The sequence below is a fragment of the Vulpes vulpes genome, chromosome 15 (genome assembly GCF_048418805.1).
Source record: "Vulpes vulpes isolate BD-2025 chromosome 15, VulVul3, whole genome shotgun sequence".
NCBI classification, from domain to species: domain Eukaryota; kingdom Metazoa; phylum Chordata; class Mammalia; order Carnivora; family Canidae; genus Vulpes; species Vulpes vulpes.
Genome location: NC_132794.1, coordinates 50,341,071 through 50,360,418, shown reverse-complemented (window position 1 = coordinate 50,360,418; position 19,348 = coordinate 50,341,071). Strand labels below are relative to the sequence as shown.

The 19,348-nt window shown below is 40.2% G+C and overlaps 2 protein-coding genes across 5 annotated transcripts in view; one reads left to right on the top strand and one right to left on the bottom strand.

The window, feature by feature from the left end:
* Positions 1–4,740, bottom strand: part of WDR76 (WD repeat domain 76) — a 60,151-nt gene extending 55,411 nt beyond the window's left edge. Inside the window, exons 1-3 of one of the 4 annotated variants that reach the window (XM_072740695.1) lie at positions 4,613–4,740; positions 3,122–3,218; positions 1,741–2,154 (exon numbers count right to left, since the gene is read on the bottom strand). In XM_072740695.1, coding sequence (XP_072596796.1) covers positions 1,741–1,914 — 174 coding nt within the window. In that variant the 5' untranslated portion in view covers positions 1,915–2,154; positions 3,122–3,218; positions 4,613–4,740. Of the gene's footprint in view, positions 1–1,740; positions 2,155–2,802; positions 3,080–3,121; positions 3,219–4,612 lie in introns of those variants that run through there. The other 3 variants (XM_072740696.1, XM_072740694.1, XM_025998618.2) reach the window with 3 other exon arrangements.
* On the top strand, positions 4,724–18,541 carry MFAP1 (microfibril associated protein 1). The gene is made up of 9 exons (XM_025998613.2): positions 4,724–5,007; positions 9,719–9,938; positions 11,307–11,436; positions 11,926–12,113; positions 12,638–12,746; positions 12,847–13,007; positions 14,302–14,461; positions 17,407–17,496; positions 17,590–18,541. Exons 1-9 carry the CDS (start codon positions 4,929–4,931, stop codon positions 17,770–17,772), a joined length of 1,320 nt encoding a protein of 439 aa, XP_025854398.1. The 5' UTR covers positions 4,724–4,928; the 3' UTR covers positions 17,773–18,541.
* The last annotated feature ends 807 nt before the right edge of the window (positions 18,542–19,348 follow it).

Genomic DNA, 19,348 nt, shown 5'->3' with positions numbered 1-19,348 from the left:
ACCCAGACATCCCTGAATTGTACATTTTTAAATAGTAAATTTTATGTTCTGTGAATTATAGTTCAATAGAAAAAAAATAAATATATGCTTGATGACAGAAACCAGATATATGCCTAGTCTCAAAGTATCTCCTTCAAAATATTTAGGAATTACAAAGGGAAAAATAATGTTTCCATTGGAGAATCCTGACAGATACCACCTTAGCCAAGTGATCAAGGTCAACATCACCAGTAAAATATAGCAACATCATGTACACTCTGATATGATGCACTGAAGGGGGCACATTTGCATCAGTAGCATTCTTCCCCCAAAATGCAAAACCTTCATCTAATTATGATAAAATAGTAGACAAACCCAAATTGAGGAACATCACACAAAATAATTATTCAGTACTCTTCCAAAGTGCCAAGGTCGGGCAGCCCGGGTGGCTCAGTGGTTTAGCGCCACCTTCAGCCCAGGGCCTGATCCTGGAGGCCCGGGATCAAGTCGTACGTCAGGGTCCCTGCATGGAGCCTGCTCCTCCCTCAGCCTCTCTCTCTCTGTGTCTCTCATGAATAAATACATAAAATCTTAAAAAAAAAAAAAAAAAAAAGTGCCAAGGTCATGGAAGATTGAGGAACTGTCACAGATGGGAAGAGAATACAGAAACATGGCTATTAAATGCACTGTGCAGGGATGCCGGGGCGGCTCAGCAGTTGAGCATCTGCCTTCAGCCCAGGGCGTGATCCTGGAGTCCCAGGATCGAGTCCCACATCAGGCTCCCTGCATGGAGCCTGCTTCTTTCTCTATGTCTCTGCCTCCCTCCCTCTCTCTCTCTCTCTCTCTCTCTCTCTGTATCTCTCATGAATAAATAAATAAAACCTTATAAAAAATGCACCTTGATATCAGGGTGTAACCGCTGAGCCACCCGGGCTGCCCAGGTTTTTTTTTTTTTTTTAACTGATGTCCTTCTTCTGTTCCAGTATTCAGTACTAGACACAGAGAGAGAGAGGGAGAGGTAGAGACACAGGCGGAGGAAGAAGCAGGCTCCATGCAGAGAGCCTGACGTGGGACTCAATCCTGGGTCTCCAGGATCACGCCCTGGGCTGAAGGCGGTGCTAAACCGCTGAGCGACTTGGGCTGCCCTCCATCAACTTTTTGACATATGGTATGGTTTTATCTTTTTTTGCACAAAATTTGTCACTTTAAATGAAGTACAACATTCTTGAGAGGCAATAGAAGCCCAAAAATTAGACGCTTAATTCCTTAAACCTATTTATACTATTATTTTCTATAGAGCTAATAAGTGTTTCTCATGTATCTTCTCTACTCCCATCATTTTTCTCCCTTCTGTATTTAGAGGAAATATTATTGTTTTATTAATCAATTTATGATTATTTTCCTACCTGATATCAAGGGTCATTCAAATGCCATATGTCCCACAGGCCAACTTCTGCAGGCGTATTGTACATAAATATGTAAAGATGAACAAGACACCATAAAGTTTAAGTAAACCCCAAAATATGTGCAATAAACTGAGAGGAAGAAAAATGAATATGGAATGAAGATTAAGTCATTCCTCTCCTTGATAAATCAAAACCAAGAGCAAAATTAAACAAGTTACTTGTTCAACACTTAAAAAATTTCAATTTTTTGAAAATTGAAAAATTTCAATACATAGACCCTAGATAACGTTAGCTTATCAGAACTTCAAATTTTAAAATAAGAAAAACTTAAATAAGCTAGTAATTAAATTCTTACCAGGCCTGGTGTGGTATCTTCATCACTGTCTAGATCCTGACTGCTTTCCCTGTCAACTTCCCTGAGAATCACTGTATCTGAAGTGCTCTTGTGTTGTTGCTTGTCACTTTCAGTATAAACATCTAAGGATGTTTTTTGCAGTGTGGATTCTGCCTTAGAAGATGTGGCTGCCATCCTTGGAGTTAAAATCCTTCTGCAAGTTTTCCTTATTTCAGTCTTCTTACATTTCTTACATGCAACTTCATTGTTAGAATTCTTATCCAAAAGGGATTTGGGGTGCTTAGGTTGGTCTGGCTTGTAATTACTGAGTGAAAAGGGAACAAGAAACACCTTAGGTGTTTTTCCTAAAACCGTAGTCTGCACTGGTCTCAGAGACACACAAGTGATGTTTTGGTTTTCTTTATATTCATTCACCTATTCAGGTCAATAAAAGAAAAGAGAATATTAGAGAATATTAGAATCCCAGATCCTTTTCTTACAGGTCTGTGTAAATAAATCTAATTCCTATTTTATCACGAAAACACAAAGCCAAACTGACAGCCTGTAAAGAAACTTCCCTGTCCCTCCCCTCCCCCATCTAGATACCTAACTCATTAACCTGAATTTAATTATTTATTATACTGGATGCATTTTTTACCCAGACTCTGCAGACCAATAACTGTGTAATAATAATAATGACTACGTTTGTAACTGAGATTACGCCAACTGTCAGCTTCTGAGTATCTGGAATTGTTTCCAGAGGCGGAAGCCGACGATTACAACTGCCTCAAAAGCAAACGCAGAGTCCCTCATCCCACTCTGTCCCTATTTCTGGAGTTATTGATATGAACCTTCCCCAACGCTGAAGGTCGAGTTTCCACTGAGGAAAACGGGGCCGGGATCTTCCGAAACAACACCTCCGAAAAACCCGTTAGGCTGAGAGATGCCCCAAGGAGCGGGAAACAGTTACGGAGTGCGGAGGCGGGGGGTGCCAAGTCTTCGCGGCCTCCTGGGCCTGATCCCGGCAGTCTCTCACGAATACAGAGGCAGGAGCAAACCCGAAAGCAACAAGCCATTTCTCACCTTCACCTGGAGTCGCTGTCTAGACAAGCCCGCCTTCTCCTCACTACCCGCGCGCGACCCAGACATCTTTCCGCGGCTCAGCAGCTGGCGTCTTCCCGCCAAGATTGCGGCGGGCGGCGCGGGGAGGAGGCAGAGGGAGGGGCGGCGGGGGGAGGGGAGAGAGGGAAGAGTAGCGCGGCTGGGGCGGGGCCTGCGGGCCGCTCAGAGCAGCTTTGAAGCCAGCTGGCGGGACCGGGAGGGGTACACGTCCAGCTCACCCAGCCTCACCCCCACACTCAAATTCTCTAGGGATGCGATTGGACCGGATCCACATTTTTACCTTAGGTTGGGTATTTTTGATGCTGCTGATGCCAGTATCTCGCTTTGAAAAACACTGGCGCTTCTGAGGAAAAACCACCTTGCCTTGCAATGTGAACCTGGAAAAGATTCAGGCGCACTTACATGCCATATGTTTAGGCTAGAAAATCAAACCAACATGCAGTCTTTACCTGAGTCCCCTGGTTCCTCATAACCCGCCCCCCCTCAAGAAAATCATGCCCTATGGCTACCATATTACCTTCTTCCTTGGAAGGGAAGCATTTTGATTTTTTTCAAGAGCTGATAAGCTGGTTTAAATTTCACCTAGTTATCTGCCCACCAGTTAACTAAGAGCCTAGTGATGACCTTACAAGGCCCAAAGGCCAGAAAAAGTTGTGAATCGAATCCTTGTGTCACAAAGTAACAAATAAGATTTTAGTGTCCTGTATTTCTTACAGTCACAGCCATATTTAACTTTTTTTTTTTTCCTATTCTTTGAGTTGCTGTGAGTCAAAACAATCGTTTTCTCATATTTACTCCATCTGGACAGCATGGTTTTGGAGCTGTTAAATTCAAAATATAAATTTCTACCTAGTCTATTTTTAAGACTCTTTTCTTTCTACCCCATAACTGCTTCCCTGGTCAGTTACACGGATCCTTCACTGTTCCTTGCTCAAGACTTGCCCCATTTTCTTTTCTTTCCCAGTCTAGACCCAATTTTACAACATAGGTGAAATGATTTGAGAACTAATCCTATTAACAGTAACATCAGGGCCCTCCACGATCTGGTTCTCACCAAACTTTCACCACTCCTTGACTCAAAAATCAAACAAAATCAAACTTTTCAGTGTTTGATACATGCCGTGCTATTTGTAGACCTCAAGGCTTTGTTCATGCTGTCCCAACTCTCCCTATCACAACACTTAGGAAATCCTTTCTGTGGTGAAATGCTGACTTCCAATAAACCAATATATATATATATATTTTTTTTTTTAACAAATCCAGCTAGTAAATTGATTGCCCTAGAATACTTCCTAAATAAAATTCAAGCCTTTAAGCAATATTCTATACTCCTTAAAGAGCTAAGCACAGCAAGTACTTAATTATTACTCATGCACTTATGTAAAAAGTCATGTCTACCCAGTAATGTTTTAATAGACGGTCTTGAGAAACTGAAAAAAACTGGAAAGCCTAAAAGCACACCGTTCTGACTTCAGGCATTCATTGCTTCAGGCACCTTACGGGATTTTTTTCTTTTTTTCATGGCAATAGCGTAAATCATCAACACCTGCCCTCACGTGAGGAAAAAAATACCTCACCACAACCCACTCAGCCTCATCAACTGAGCTAATCAGGGGCTATTATCAGGACTTCTATTCTCATTAAACTCCAATTCTGAGCTTTCAAGAGTCTGGACAAACTGCCTTTCACTATCCACTCAATTCCTTATTCATCACTATCTCATTTTCCTCAGCTTCACACAAAGCTCACAAAAGAAACCCGTAATTCGGACCTGCCTCGCCACAGGATCTTAACAGCAAAGCCCAACGGGAAGCAATTTCCCGCCAGAAGCGACGTCCAAACTCTGCGAGACGGAGGAAGCCAGAGCGGCCTCGGAACATGCGCAGTAGCAGAGTCCACGCCCACAATCCCACAATCCTCTGGTCGCATATTTCCGGTTTTTCTATCAGACGTAGGTGGTGTTTCTATCTGTTGCGCGGTCGTGCCCAGTGCTTCCAGAAGAGGCTTTTTTTTTTTTTCGTTGACGTTGTTGCGGTTCACTGTTTGGAATCACTGAAGTTTCGGGAATCGCTGCGGCTGCCATCAACATGTCGGTCCCAAGCGCACTCATGAAACAACCGCCCATTCAGTCTACGGCGGGGGCCGTCCCGGTTCGCAATGAGAAAGGTACGGTGCTGAGCCGGTTTCCAGTCGGATTTTACCTCTTCCTTTCCCAGCGTACTGCAAACCTACCGCAACAGACCACCCCAACCCTACCGACCCTTAAGACGCTGCCCCCAAATATCTTCGACTTTTCCCATCAAACTCGCACCCGGTCGCGTTGCCTAAGGGGGAAAATACCCACTTCCATCTCATCTTGTCCCTATCGCCCGGCGGCTGCTCTCACAGCAAGCATCCCTCGTCCTTTGGCCTCCACTGTTAAGTTAGACTGTATACACAGTAGATGCCTGCTTTTGCAAGGCGTTGTGCGGAATACGGTCCCTCTTTTGTTATCCGTAGCAGTCTGTGCCGCTTCTATAACTCTAGAGTGTCTGTCTCCCTCTACTGCATCATAAACTCAACGTCCTTGAGACAGGAACCGTGTCTTATTAAACTTTTTATTCCTTTCAACCAACGCTGTGACTGTATGAAGTTGAATACACACTTGTGTGAGGCAGTGCCCTTAATTAACCTAAAGAAACTCATATTGTAGGTGTGAGACGTGCAAAACGAGACATTCTAAGCAGTGTGATTCCTGTCACATAGGTGATATAAACCAAACGGTATGTAAGTGTAGAGAAGGAATAATCTTTTCAGATTGAGGTAATCTAGGAAAGCTTCTTGAAGAAGGTGGCATATAAACTGATCCTTAAAGGATCAATAGAATTCCAGTGCAGATAGAAGGAACACTGTACATGTTTGGAAGGGGTTAGACTAAAGAGTCCCTTTTTTTCAGGAAGGATTTTGGAAAATAATATGAGCTCTTTTTTATTTTTTAAACATAACAGTACCTAATCTTGTGCAACTTGCCTTTTTTTTAAATTCAAGGTGGCTTTTGAGAAATATCCTTTGATATATAAAGAGCTAATTCATTCAGCTACTTAGAAATTGTATTGTATAAATGAACCAGTTTATTCCTTCCTGGGGGACAGTTGTGTTGTTTTTTCTATTATAAACAGTGCTGTAATTGGCCTTTTTTTTTTTTTAAAGTGATCTTGACACCCACCGTGGGGATCAAACTCATGACCCCAAGATCGAGTCGTGTGCTCCACCAACTGAGCTAACCAGGCACCTGTTGTAGTTGTCATTCTTAAATGTGCCTCTTTAGTGCACTGTGTAAGAATTTCTCTAGGGTAGACTCCTAAAAGTTCATCATCAACCTAACTAGCTATTTCCAGTTGCTCTCCACAGTGGGTTGTAAGAGCATTAGGAGTTTGTATTTACCCATATATTCATCCACACACTTAGTTGTATCAGATTTTTAAATTTTGTCCAATCGAATTATGAAATATCTCATTATTTTAATTTGCATTTCCCTGATTACTAGTGAGACTAAGCATTTGTCAGCTATCTAGGTGTTCTCAGAATTAGCTGTTTCTGTCATTTATCCATTTTCTACAGTTTTTCTACATCCCAGATCTCTCATATCTTTTTCCTGTTTTGTTTTGGTTCTTTGTCTTGTCTTTTCACTTTAATTGTGGAGTTTTCTGTTTCATAGGCCTTTTTAATTTTAGTGTTTTCGGATTTATCAATTTTATCTTTCATAGCTTGTGTTGTTTTGTTTTGTTTTTTAAGAGTTTATTTATTTATTCATGAGAGACACAGAGAGAGAGAGGCAGAGACAGACACAGGCAGAGGGAGAAGCAGGCTCCATGCAGGGAGCCTGATGTGGGACTCGATCCCGGGTCTCCAGGATCACGCCCTGGGCCAAAGGCAGACACTCAACCACTGAGCCACCCAGGCATCCCTCTTGTGTTGTTTTGTATATTGTGTTAATAAATCCTTCCCTATACTGAGATCAATTATAAATATTTTCTCAGTGTTTCTATATCCTAAATAGGATTGAATACAAAATTGCACAAGACAGATTCGAATTTAAGGAGCTTGTAATCCAGGAGGGATGTGTTTTAAGATTTTTTTTTCACACGTGGGTCTTTAATCCATGTGGAATTTTTTTGTGGGTGTGGTGTCAGAAATCTAATTTTCTGTTTATGATTAACCAGTTGTCCTTACAATTCCATTGTTTGACTAACCCATCCATTCTCCACTGCTTTTTAATGTCACTTCTGTAACATACCAAGCTCCTGTGTATAGGTTTGTCTGCTCTCTACTCTGTTCCTTTGGTCTCTATATACCCCGGAGTCATTAATATATTGTTTTAATCACTGTAAGTTTAAACTAAGCCTCGCAATCTGATATAGAAACCCTCCTCCACCTCACTACCTTTTTTTTTTAAGACTTTATTGTTATTAAAATATTATTTATTTATTTATTTATTTGAGAGAGTAAGAGAACATGGAGGGTAGGAAGCAGAGGGAAAAGGAGAAGCAGGCTTCTCTTGCAGTGACCAGCAGGGAGCTCGATGTGGGGCTCCATCCCAGAACCCAGAGGTCATGACCTGAGCCAAAGGCAGATGCTTAATCAACTAAGCCACCTGGGCACCCCAAGACTTTTATTTTTTTATATCAATTTTATGTTTACATTTCCCATATACCCTCTGCTCTGACACATGCATAGCCTCCTCCATTATCAACATCCTCCACCAGAGTAATACATTTGTTGTAGTTGATGAACCTACATTAACACATCATAATCACCCAAAGTCCATAGTTTACATTAAGGTTCACTCTTGGCATTGTGTATTCTGTGGGTTTAGACAAATATATATTGACGTATATCCATTATTGTGGTATCACAGTATTTTTACTGCCCTGAGAATCCCCTGTGCCCTGCCTATTCATCCCTACCCCAACCCAACCCTTGGCAACCACTGATCTTTTTACTGTCTTCATAGTTTTGCCTTTTCCAGAATGTCATGTATTTGGAATCATACGGTATATAACTTTTTCAGATTGGCTTCTTTCACTTAGTAATATGTCTGTAGATTTCATCTATGTCTTATTATGGCTTGATAGCTCATTTCTGTTTAGCACTGAATAATATTCCATCATCTAAATATACCATAGTTTATCCAGTCACCTAGCAAGGAACATCTTGGTTCCTTCCAAGTTTTGGCAGTTACGAAGCTAAAGCTAAAATAAATAATCAGTGTGCAAGTTTTTGTGTGGACTTTAGTTTTCAACACCATTAGGTAAACACCAAGGAGTGCAGTTACTGGATCATATAGTATGAGTATGATTACTTTTATAAGAGACCACCAAACTGTCCTCCAAAGTGGCTGTGCCATTTTGCATTCCCACCAGTAACAAATGAGATCTTGTTATTCCACATTCTCTCTAGCATTTAGTGTTGTCAGAGCTCCGTTCGGTTATTCTAATACATATGCAGTAGTATCTCATTTTATTTTGCATTTCCTTGACAACATATGACTTGAAACGAATATGTTTATTTGCCATCTGTGTATCTTCTTTGGTGAGGTGTGTTAAGTCCTCAGCCTCACCTTGTTCTTCAGAATTGTCTTGGTTCTTTTGTCCTATTCTTCCATGTGATTTTTAGAATCAGCCTGGGAACAACAGTTAATGGAATTGCCTTAAAATTATAGGTCATGAATTTATTGATTAACTTGGGCACGGTTGCCATCTTCTCTTTCTTAAATATGATATATTTCTCTCTTTATTTAGAACTTTTGTATCTTCCAATATAATTATATAATTTTCCTCTGAAAAGCCTTGTACATCATTTGTTAAATTTATTCCTTGGTATCTTGTAGTTTAGTTACTATTGTAAATAGTATTTTTAAACTTTATTTTCTAATTTATGTAGATAATGTACATTCTCCCTGAATTCTTTTTTTTAGTTTGCCTGTTTGTTCTCTTGTATTTTCTGCATAAAAGCATAGTCTGCAAATTATGACAGTTTCTTCCTTTTCAATCATTACATCTCTTTTTTTAAGATTTTATTTATTTGGGATGCCTAGGTGGCTCAGCAGTTACACATCTGCCTTTAGCTCAGGGCATGATCCCAGAGACCCGGTATCAAGTCCCACATCGGCTCCCTGCATGGAGCCTGTTTCTCCGTCTTCCTGTGTCTCAGCCTTTCTCTCTGTGTCTCTCATGAATAAATAAATAAAATCTTAAAAGAAAAAAAAAGGATTTTATTTATTTTGAGAGAGAGAATGAGCCAGATGGAGAGGGAGCAGCAGACTCCCTACTGAGCAGGGAGCCCAATGCAGGGCTTGATCCCAGGACCCTGAGATCATGACCTCAGCCGAAGGCATTAACTGACTGAGCTACCTAGGCACTCCTATCTCTTTTTCTTATTGCCCTAATTAGAATCATAATAAAATGTTGACTAGAAGGTATGATAGGGACAACATAAAGATGCCCACTGGTTTTTAAAGGAATGCTTCCAATTTGTCATTAAGCATAATGATTGTTGTATCTTTTTTTTAAGATTTTTATTTATTCATACTCTTATTTATTTATACTCTTAAGGGTATAGCTGAGGTGGAATAGCATGAATCTGTGACGGATGTAGTCAGCCTGTCTTCCTCCATTTCAGTATACTCAAGTTAGCCCTCTTTATCATTAGTGTTGGTATTCGCAAGAATGTTTTCCCATGACTTGGCCTTGGCAGGAAAACACCATTAGATAAGTAGATGGCTGGATAGTGGCAATCTCCTCCTGCTTGAACTTTTGTTTACCAGGAATATAGGGCTCTACCTGCAAAGGACATTGGGAAAGAGGCTACTGAAACATAAGTTATGTTTATCACCCAGGTGAGATTTCGATGGAGAAAGTGAAGGTAAAACGTTATGTGTCGGGAAAGAGGCCAGATTATGCCCCTATGGAGTCCTCAGATGAGGAGGATGAAGAATTTCAGTTCATTAAGAAAGCCAAAGAACAAGAAGCAGAGCCTGAGGAACAAGAGGAGGATTCATCCAGCGACCCTCGACTGCGGCGTTTGCAGAACCGTATTAGTGAAGATGTGGAAGAGAGGTAATGACTAGGGTTGTTTCCTTACACCTATACCCCTACAGGTTAGTTAATAACAACAACAATAATAGCTAATACTTGGACAGTACTCATTATATGCCAGTCACTATTCTAACTACCTTTAGTAATTCTTGTAATCCTGCCAATAACTTTATGAGGTATGTATTATTATCCCAATTTACAAATGAGGAAACTAAGGCACAAAGGGTCAGGAAAATAAGATGACCAAAGGTATACAACCAGCAAGTGGCAACCAATAAACAGCAGGACCTCTGGTCCAAAGGCCCTAGTTAACTAAAGGAATAGAAAACACAGACCATTGGTTGGTTTGTTGGGAGGAGGAGGTCTTAAAATTAGAGAAATTGATTTAATCCACTCATTTATCCTAAAGGCTAATGAGGGGAAATGACACTGAAGAAGTAGGATAAAAGGCCTGATGGTGAGTGAATGGATTTATGTAGGAAAGGGAGCTTCCCAATGAAGGATTTCATGTTGTATGTTGAGACATTACCTTACAGTGCAGACCAGAGATCCCAAACTTTCACAGTTCATTCAGTCTCAGGAATTTTCTCAAGGAGCCCCTAGGTCTACTTTATTTTATTAAGTAGATCCAAATAATTCAATAAATATTAATGTCTTAACATTTGAAGCCATTTGAAAAATATAGTACACATAAAAGAAAAAACATTTTTATTTCATTCTTATATAACTATAATTATTAGTAGGGGTTTGTGTGCCTCTTGGACACTGTTTCTCAAACCTTGAAATCAGATTGACGCTGGCACACATATCCTGTCCCATGTTGATCTGCATGTAGTACTTGCTTTTTATATAGCAGGTACCAAAAATCCAGTTTCACAAAGATATAATATCACTGAAAAGAAACCTAGTGTAATCTAATGTTGAAACTGTGAACTACCTGGAGCTATAAAACAATCCCATTGCACCCATATGTTTGTTGCAGTGCCTCATGATGTTTCAGCTTACATTGAACATTTTAGGTCCAACCTAACTATTTGCTCTCATGCTTTGATTTTTTTTTTTTTTTTAAGATTTTATTTATTCCTGAGAGACACGGACAGAGGCAGAGACATAGGCAGAGGGAGAAGCAGGCTCTGTGGGGAGCCTGATGCAGGACTCGATCCCAGGACCCTGGGATCATAAGCTGAATCAAAAGTAGACAATCAACCACTGAGCCACCCAAGTGCCCCATGAATTATTTTCGTTTTTCTGTCCCTCAGTTTCCCCCTCTCAAGACTTCACTATTAATAAAGGCAAACAACCTCCAGGTGCTCTAAGACTAAGGAAATGTGGGTGATGCTCTTTCACTTTTGTGACATTGGTGTTATACTTGAAGATGCTGTTTTTCAGATTGGCTCGACATCGGAAAATAGTAGAACCTGAAGTGGTAGGCGAAAGTGACTCAGAAGTAGAAGGAGATGCATGGCGCATGGAACGAGAGGATAGCAGTGAAGAAGAAGAGGAAGAAATTGATGATGAGGTATAAAAAGGGAAAATGAGAAGTTCTTTCTGGGTCCGAGAAAAATTGGGGCCTGTTCTCCTTTGTTGAGTTCCCAAAGGCACAAGCTTGATACTTTGGCAGAACCCTGATCCAGTGGTTACCTGTTTGTTGGAGATAGAATTAAAAATAAAATGATGGGGATCCCTGGGTGGCGCAGCGGTTTGGCGCCTGCCTTTGGCCCAGGGCAAGATCCTGGAGACCCGGGATCGAATCCCACGTCGGGCTCCCGGTGCATGGAGCCTGCTTCTCCCTCTGCCTGTGTCTCTGCCTCTCTCTCTATCTCTCTGTGACTATCATAAATAAATAAAAATTAAAATAAATAAATAAATAAATAAATAAATAAAAATAAAATGATGCTAAGTTGTATTTAATTATAACAGAATTTATTAAAAGCAATGAGGGGAAAATAAAAAGCTGCCTTAGAGCACAGGTCATTGGGCTGACTGACTTGGACATATGACTTGACAGGAAATAGAGAGGCGCCGTGGCATGATGCGTCAGCGAGCACAGGAGAGAAAAAATGAAGAGATGGAAGTCATGGAGGTGGAAGATGAGGGACGTTCTGGGGAGGAGTCAGAATCAGAATCTGAGTATGAAGAGTACACAGACAGTGAAGATGAGATGGAGCCTCGCCTAAAACCTGTCTTCATTCGAAAGTAAGTATGTCACAAACCAGGCCTGATTCCACATAGTTACTACTTTCCACGTCTGAAGATGGAAGCCTTTTTTTCTCTCTCAGGCTCTTCTGAAATGTCAGCTGTAAGTGAAAGTCTTCTGCCCAGTTCCCTATCTATGCAGAATATTTGCTGAGGAATATCTTGGTATTAACAGAGAACCTGAGTTATGTGCTTATAACTCCCTTTTTAGTTAAAGAGCATATAATCTCCCCACAGTCCTGTAAGGCACAAAATTAAACTTGAAAAGTGAATTCCTGGTCCTTTTCTAATGGCAAGAAATCTTAAAATTTATAATCCAGAAGGTTCTTGCTATTTAGGCAGTTATCAAAGATGAATGGAATTTTAATGCTTTAAATACCTAGGATGACTCCCAACTTTGGCTGTTTGCAAATAATAGAGCCAGCGATTATTGGGCTTTGTCTCATTTGGATGGGATTTAAGTTAGAAGACAAAGAGGTCCACTCTGAGGACTTTGGGCAATTAACAGGACTTCTCTGTTGCAGGAAGGACCGAGTAACAGTTCAAGAACGTGAGGCTGAAGCATTAAAACAGAAGGAGCTGGAGCAGGAAGCAAAACGCATGGCTGAGGAGAGGCGCAAGTACACACTCAAGGTACTGGGGAGTGGCTGTAAGGATTGCATGCAAGGAGGAGTATACTTAGGTGTGTCAGGAAAATAAGGAGATCCAACAGTTAAATGTTCTCTTTACCCAGATTGTAGAAGAGGAGACCAAAAAAGAGCTGGAGGAGAACAAGCGGTCCTTGGCTGCACTGGATGCTCTCAATACTGATGATGAAAATGATGAGGAAGAATATGAGGCATGGAAAGTTCGGGAGCTAAAGAGAATCAAGAGAGACCGAGAAGATCGAGAAGCGTGAGTAATAAGATGGGCCTGTAGTTTAATATCAATAATGGGACAGGTTACTACTAGGGTAACTCTGAGGCTCAATACCTACCATGAGTTAGTTCCATTCTAGCTTTCTTTAGGGTTCCTGCAACTGAGTGAGTTTCTCATGATTGTAATGTGGCTTATTCTAATAAAATTAGTGAAAAGAAACACTCTGTCAGTGTTTCTCTTGATAGAGTGCCAGTGAATACTTCCTGTAGTTTCCTAGTAGGCACACACAAGTTATTTACTGTTATTAATTATCCAGTCTTGCATAAAAACCCAACCCAAAATTTGGTGACTTGAAACTGTTGATTATTCCTCACAGTTTTGGAGTTCGCTAAGCAGTTCCTCTGCTGGTTTCACCTGGGCTCTCTTAATGCACTTGGATCCAGCTGGAGAATTAACTGGGCTAGAGTGTCCAAAAAAGCTTCATTCACATGTCCAATAGTTATTGCTAACCTGCCTCACTTCTTCAGCAGGCTAGATCGGCTTCCTTATAAAACAGCCTCATGGCAGTATTCAAAGAGGACAAAAGTGGAAACTGCCAAGGTCTTTTGAGGCTCATATGTCATTTCTGCAAAGGGGCATGCATGTTGTGAGGGGAAGAATTTGTGGCCTTTAAATAATCTACCACAGTCAGTATTGTTAGAGCAGAATCATTTCTGAGCTGCATCACCCATTCTTAAAAGTTACTAGGAATGAGAGGGTAATCCCAAGTTACAAAAGGAAACCATGAATAGAAAACTCTGTCCTCAGCCTGCAGTTTCTAAGATTTTTATCCTGGGTTTCAAGGAGTGCATGTACCCTTTAAAATCATATACAAAGTTATGTCTATTTGTATTTTTCTGGAGAAAAGGGATATATGGCTCCCGTCCCCCCAAAAAGGGTTAGTCACTGCAATCTAATTAATGATGGTAACCCTTGGTTTGTCATGTATGTACATACACAATTATTTTTAAAAAATACCAGTAAAATCTTAACACAGTTATGTTAAATTCTGGGTTTTTTTTAAAGCCAAGTAGGCTTTTTAGGGAAGGAAAATTACTAACATTGCAAAATCAAGTAGTAATAATATGTCCAAACCTTATAAAGACTATTGGAAGTTTGCAATAAGACCATTTCACCTTTTTATTTGTTGGGCTCCTAATCTTAACTCCTAATAAGCAATGACTAGAATTAAGGAAGGTGAATAATGCTTGAAAGATGAGACTGCATTAAGTTCAAATAATTGAGTCTCTCTGAAACTGGAATAATACTAATAGTTTTGTTCTCCACACAGGCTTGAGAAGGAGAAGGCAGAAATTGAACGAATGCGAAACCTGACTGAGGAAGAGAGGCGAGCTGAGCTTCGGGCAAATGGCAAAGTCATTACCAACAAAGCTGTTAAGGGCAAATATAAGTTCTTACAGAAGTATTATCACCGGGGTGCCTTCTTCATGGTAAGGAGTCAAAAGGGAATGGGAAGTTTGGGCTATAGAAATAATTTGGAACTTTTGAGTTCTTTTCTCCCCCCAAGAATAAACTGTCCTGGAATGTTATTTCTACTTGCCAGTGGTCAGTGTTCTCATTTATTTTTTGCCTCTAAAGAATATAAATCCAATAGAAAAAAGCATTGACAACACGATTTTAGAAGTAGCAGCAACTGTTCTCCATTCAGGCCCCAGATATCAGGAGGAAATCATGTGTAATAGAAGAATTGAGGAACTAAAATAGTGATCTATGTATATAGATACAGACTACTTAAATTCCCAAAATTAATTAGATAATCACTATTCATAGCTGAGTGAGGAATTTTGCTTATGCAAATATTTGGGAGGTTGAAATTTAATTCCCTTCGATCTGAGCTGACAAAGCAACTAACCAAAAAAAAAAAAAAAAGAAAAAAAGAAAAGAAAAGAAAAAGTTTATTACCTAGCCAGTATGTGTAATACCATCAAGATTTTGTTCTTTACATGAAAACCAAGGTCAAAATAGCATCTGTTAACCTTGTATAAAGTGATGAGGACTTCTTCCAAATTATTTAGATCATACCAGTGCTAATTCCTTAATGGAAAGATATCAGGAAAGGGAATGGAAGAATTGATTGCATTTATTACTCTAATAACATGTGGTTCCTTAAATTATTACCTGATGCTATAGGAGTTTGAACCAAAAGTAGACCCATTTTTTTCAGATGCTATATCAAACCTTAAATATCCCCACTGCAGCTAGATTCTTGGCATTTACTATAGATATCAGTAAAATCTAAACTTCAGTGGAGGATTCCATACTTGCCTCCAAAATCAGTTGCAGTCTACTCAGTCGGAAATGTTTGCTTATTAAGTAGTGTCTCTGTTCATGTAGTTTTCTAGACAAGTCATTGGAGATTATGAATTATTTCTTTATTGCTTTAAAGTCATAAAATATCATTGCCTACACGTTTCAGCAGCCTTAACAGGCTTCTGAAAGAAGTGCCTTGCTGGCTAAGATATGTAAGGAAAGGGTTATGTAAGAGTCTTGGTGCGCATTCTCCATGAATTCTCCTCATCTAGACAAGGAGAGTGAAATTAAAATACCTTCTGAGATTAAATGAGGGACTCCGCCTCTAACAAGGAGAAAAGCAGATCTCACAAAAACTGTCTTCCCTTTGAAACCTTTCTGTAGAGACTACTCCAAAATTGTGTTAATTCCTTCACTATGTGTTATTTGTATCATAACATTATAGTTTACTAATATGCTCATTTGAAACTGTTCTTTATAGTTATTTTTATAGTTTATTAATAACCTTTTGAGCATTTACTGTGGAAAGGGAACTACTGCTTTTGGGGTTTTTTAAGGTGGGGATTTATTTGTTTTAGAGAAGGAGAGCAAACTGAAATCAAGCCCCATGTTGGGCTCCGTGCATAGTGTGGAGTCTGCTTAAAGTTCTTCCTCCCTCTCCTCTCCCTCTGGTCCTCCTGCTTGTGTTTGCTCTCTTTCTCTAAAGCAGGAGGACCAGAGGGAGAGGGAGGAAGAACTTTAAGCAGACTCCACACTAAGCACAGAGCCCAACATGGGGCTTGATTTCACAACCCTGAGATCACAACCTGAGCCAAAACCCAGAGTCAATCTCCTACTAAATAACCGTGCCACCAAGGCACCTGTCTTTTTTGTTTTGTTCTTAAGGAGGCTCTGTGCCCAGTATGGTGCTTGAACTCGAAACCCTGAGATTAAGAGTTGCATGGTCTAGGGGCACCTGGGTGGCTCAGTTGGTTGAGTGTTCAACTCTTGATTTTGGCTCAGTTCATGATCTCAGGGTTGTGAGACTGAGCATCACATTGGGCTCTGCTCTGGGTGTGGAACCTGCTTGAGATTCTCTCTCTCTCTCTCTTTACCCTCCCCCCCTCCCTGCCTCTTTCTCTCCCTCTCAAAAAAAAAAAAAAAAAAAAAAAAGTTCATGATCTACCAACCAAACCAACCAGCAGTTTGACACCGCTAGATGGTATGTAATTTTTACTTCAGATGGCTTACAATGTAAACATGGGACCAAGGCAAATATATACTATAAGGATGAGTGAAAACACTGTGGCATTTCTGAAGAGGGAAATGTTTTACTTTGTAGAAGATGGGAAGGGATAACATGAAGGAGGGGACATTTAAGATGTGTAGACTTTCTGACTTCAGTAGTACAAAGACATTCTCGGTAAAGGGACTAGGAGTGGAGGCAAAAAGCATCATCTGTAAAGGGAAGTGACAAGAAGTAGATTAAAGCTAGATGGCATTTGGCCTTGGCTACTATACAGAGGAGTTGTGCTAATTTAACAAAACGGAACAACTGGAAGTATTTGAGCAAGGCAAAGGGATGAGGTGTGCTTTAGAAACAGTCTAGTGGCAATATAGTTAAGGTTGATTCTAGGGAAAAACTATAAAACTCAGGGAATTAGAATTTATAAGTGGCAACTCACTATGGATAAAGATTACTCAAATTTTGAATCTGGGTAATTGAGAAAATGTTGGTCCTATTAACAGAAGTTAAATCAGGAAGAGGCTGATTTGAAAAGGTTAGGGAAATGATTTTCACTTTAGATGTGAGTCCGAAGTGCCAACAGAATATCCAAGTTAAGTTACATAATGGGCAATAGAAAATTCAGGATGAGATTTGAGATGCTTCTGCAGAGTTGGAAGTCATAGGACTAAGTGAACATACTGAGTGCAGAGAGAATATAGCCAACCTTCCGGAAGTGTCTACGTTTAGGAAGGAAAAAGACAACACAAAGGGAAAAAAGTATCATCTCAACTAGATCTAAGTTCTTGAATAGGTTTAATACCCTCATTCTTTGTATCCCTTGTTGTAGAGTTTAATAAATTTGTGGTTTAAATATATGGGAAATAAAAACCACAAGATTGATAAGACTCTCTTCTATAGGATGAGGATGAAGAAGTATACAAGAGAGATTTCAGTGCACCTACCCTGGAGGATCACTTCAACAAAACCATTCTTCCCAAAGTCATGCAGGTATGGAGTACCTTAAGAACATGAGAGAAGTAATGTATCAAGGGCTGGGACATGATCTTTGGTGGTATAACTCAGCATCTATCCTTCCTTCAGGTCAAGAACTTCGGGCGCTCTGGTCGTACCAAATACACCCACCTTGTGGATCAGGACACCACCTCTTTTGACTCAGCATGGGGCCAAGAGAGTGCCCAGAACACAAAGTTCTTTAAACAAAAGGCAGCTGGAGTACGAGATGTATTTGAACGGCCATCTGCCAAGAAGCGGAAAACTACTTAGAGTTCAACTATTTATTCTTCCAGCTGTGAGACATAGGGATGTCTCAGTATCTGGTCTTTGATTTCCTTTTACCATTATTTACATGGCCCCTGTATCCAGCTTGTTGGACCTACTGCCATACTTGGGACACTGGGCAATCCAGTCTTTGAAGGTGCTTAGTGAGGTTTGGACTTATGCTGAGAAACCCACAGAAAAGCACTATCCAGGTAGGATCAGAGGCCCCCCACTTAAAACCATTTCTGAGAAATCGTAGGTTTCATTACTGCTCTGCCTTCCCAAATTCACTTGGGATTATTCAGGTTTCTTTTTCCAGCCTCTTAGCTTGGGTTAGAAACATGGGCATGTAAGTGAACGGCCCTACTTTATAATAAATTTAAGCTCACCGATACCAGTTTTTGCATTTTTGGTTGGAGTCAGTTTTTCTAGGTGAACGTATTTTTTTTATCTATTTATGTGTATGTGTCAAATTAAAGAATTACACACCAAGGGCACCTGGGTGGCTCAGTAGGTTAAGTGTCCAACTCTTGGTTTCAGCTCAGGTTGTGATCTTGTGGTCAGGGGGCTGAGCCCCATTCTGTGGTCTGCTCATAGTTGGCTTCAGATTCTCTCTCCCTGTGCCCCTCCCTCCTGCTCGAGTGCACACACTCTCTCCCTCTCTCATAAATAATATTATTTAAAGAATCATATATCAAGAGGTTTCTTACGGTACTGGAAATAAAATGTGCAGGCTGACAAGAATCTACCTATTAAATAGAAGCAGAGAATTGTTGGACAGTGTTTCACTTTTTTTTTTTCTTTTTTTAGATTTGAGAGAGAGCATGGAGGAAGAGCAAAGGGAAAGGGAGAAGCAGGCTCTCCACGGAGCAGGGAGCCCAATATGGTACTCATATCCCAGGACCCTGGAATCATGATCTGAGCTGAAGGCAGATGCTCAACCTACTGAGCCACCCAGGCATTCCTCCAAGTTGCAATGTAATAACTAACATCAAGCTAAATCCAGTGGTTTCTCACTTAATATTTACTACATAACCACCATGCATGCACATGGCAGAGCACTAGGAGTCCTAGGGGTTATAAGGAATGACATTTAATCAATGGGAAGACTATTTCTCAGTTACGTACAAAAATGAGATGGCCAAGGTCTTTTCATGATTTTTAAATGCCCCACTAGAAGAAACATTCACAAATGCTTCATGTCCTAAAATGAGTATAAATTACTATAATAAGCTTATAAAGATGAGCTTATGGGTGTGCCAGAAAGATACAATCTAAAAATTATCCTAGAACCAAAATGAGAATAAGACATTGAAATTCTTTTAAGAACATGTTTATAGCTATTTGAGTGTCCAATCTGAGGCAGGTACTGGCCAAGCTTTTTACATTCACCAACTCCTTGGTTCTTTAAACAACCTATCAGGTCTGTATCATTTTACATTGAGGAAACAAATTCAAGCAAGGATGACTTGGCCAAAGTTGATCAACTTAAAAGTAAAATTGCCTTCTCTCCAGGATAAAAAATGGAACGTATAGTGTTGTGGTGGTTTAGAGTTCAGTTAAATCAACTCCAAAAATCAAT

Bases quoted from the DNA above. Each gene is read 5' to 3' on its own strand.
- MFAP1 (XM_025998613.2), top strand. From the start codon at position 4,929: ATGTCGGTCCCAAGCGCACTCATGAAACAACCGCCCATTCAGTCTACG. The intron at 11,437-11,925 runs GTATAAAAAGGG...ATGACTTGACAG, and splicing joins AGGAAGAAATTGATGATGAG to GAAATAGAGAGGCGCCGTGG. The intron at 13,008-14,301 runs GTGAGTAATAAG...TTCTCCACACAG, and splicing joins GACCGAGAAGATCGAGAAGC to GCTTGAGAAGGAGAAGGCAG.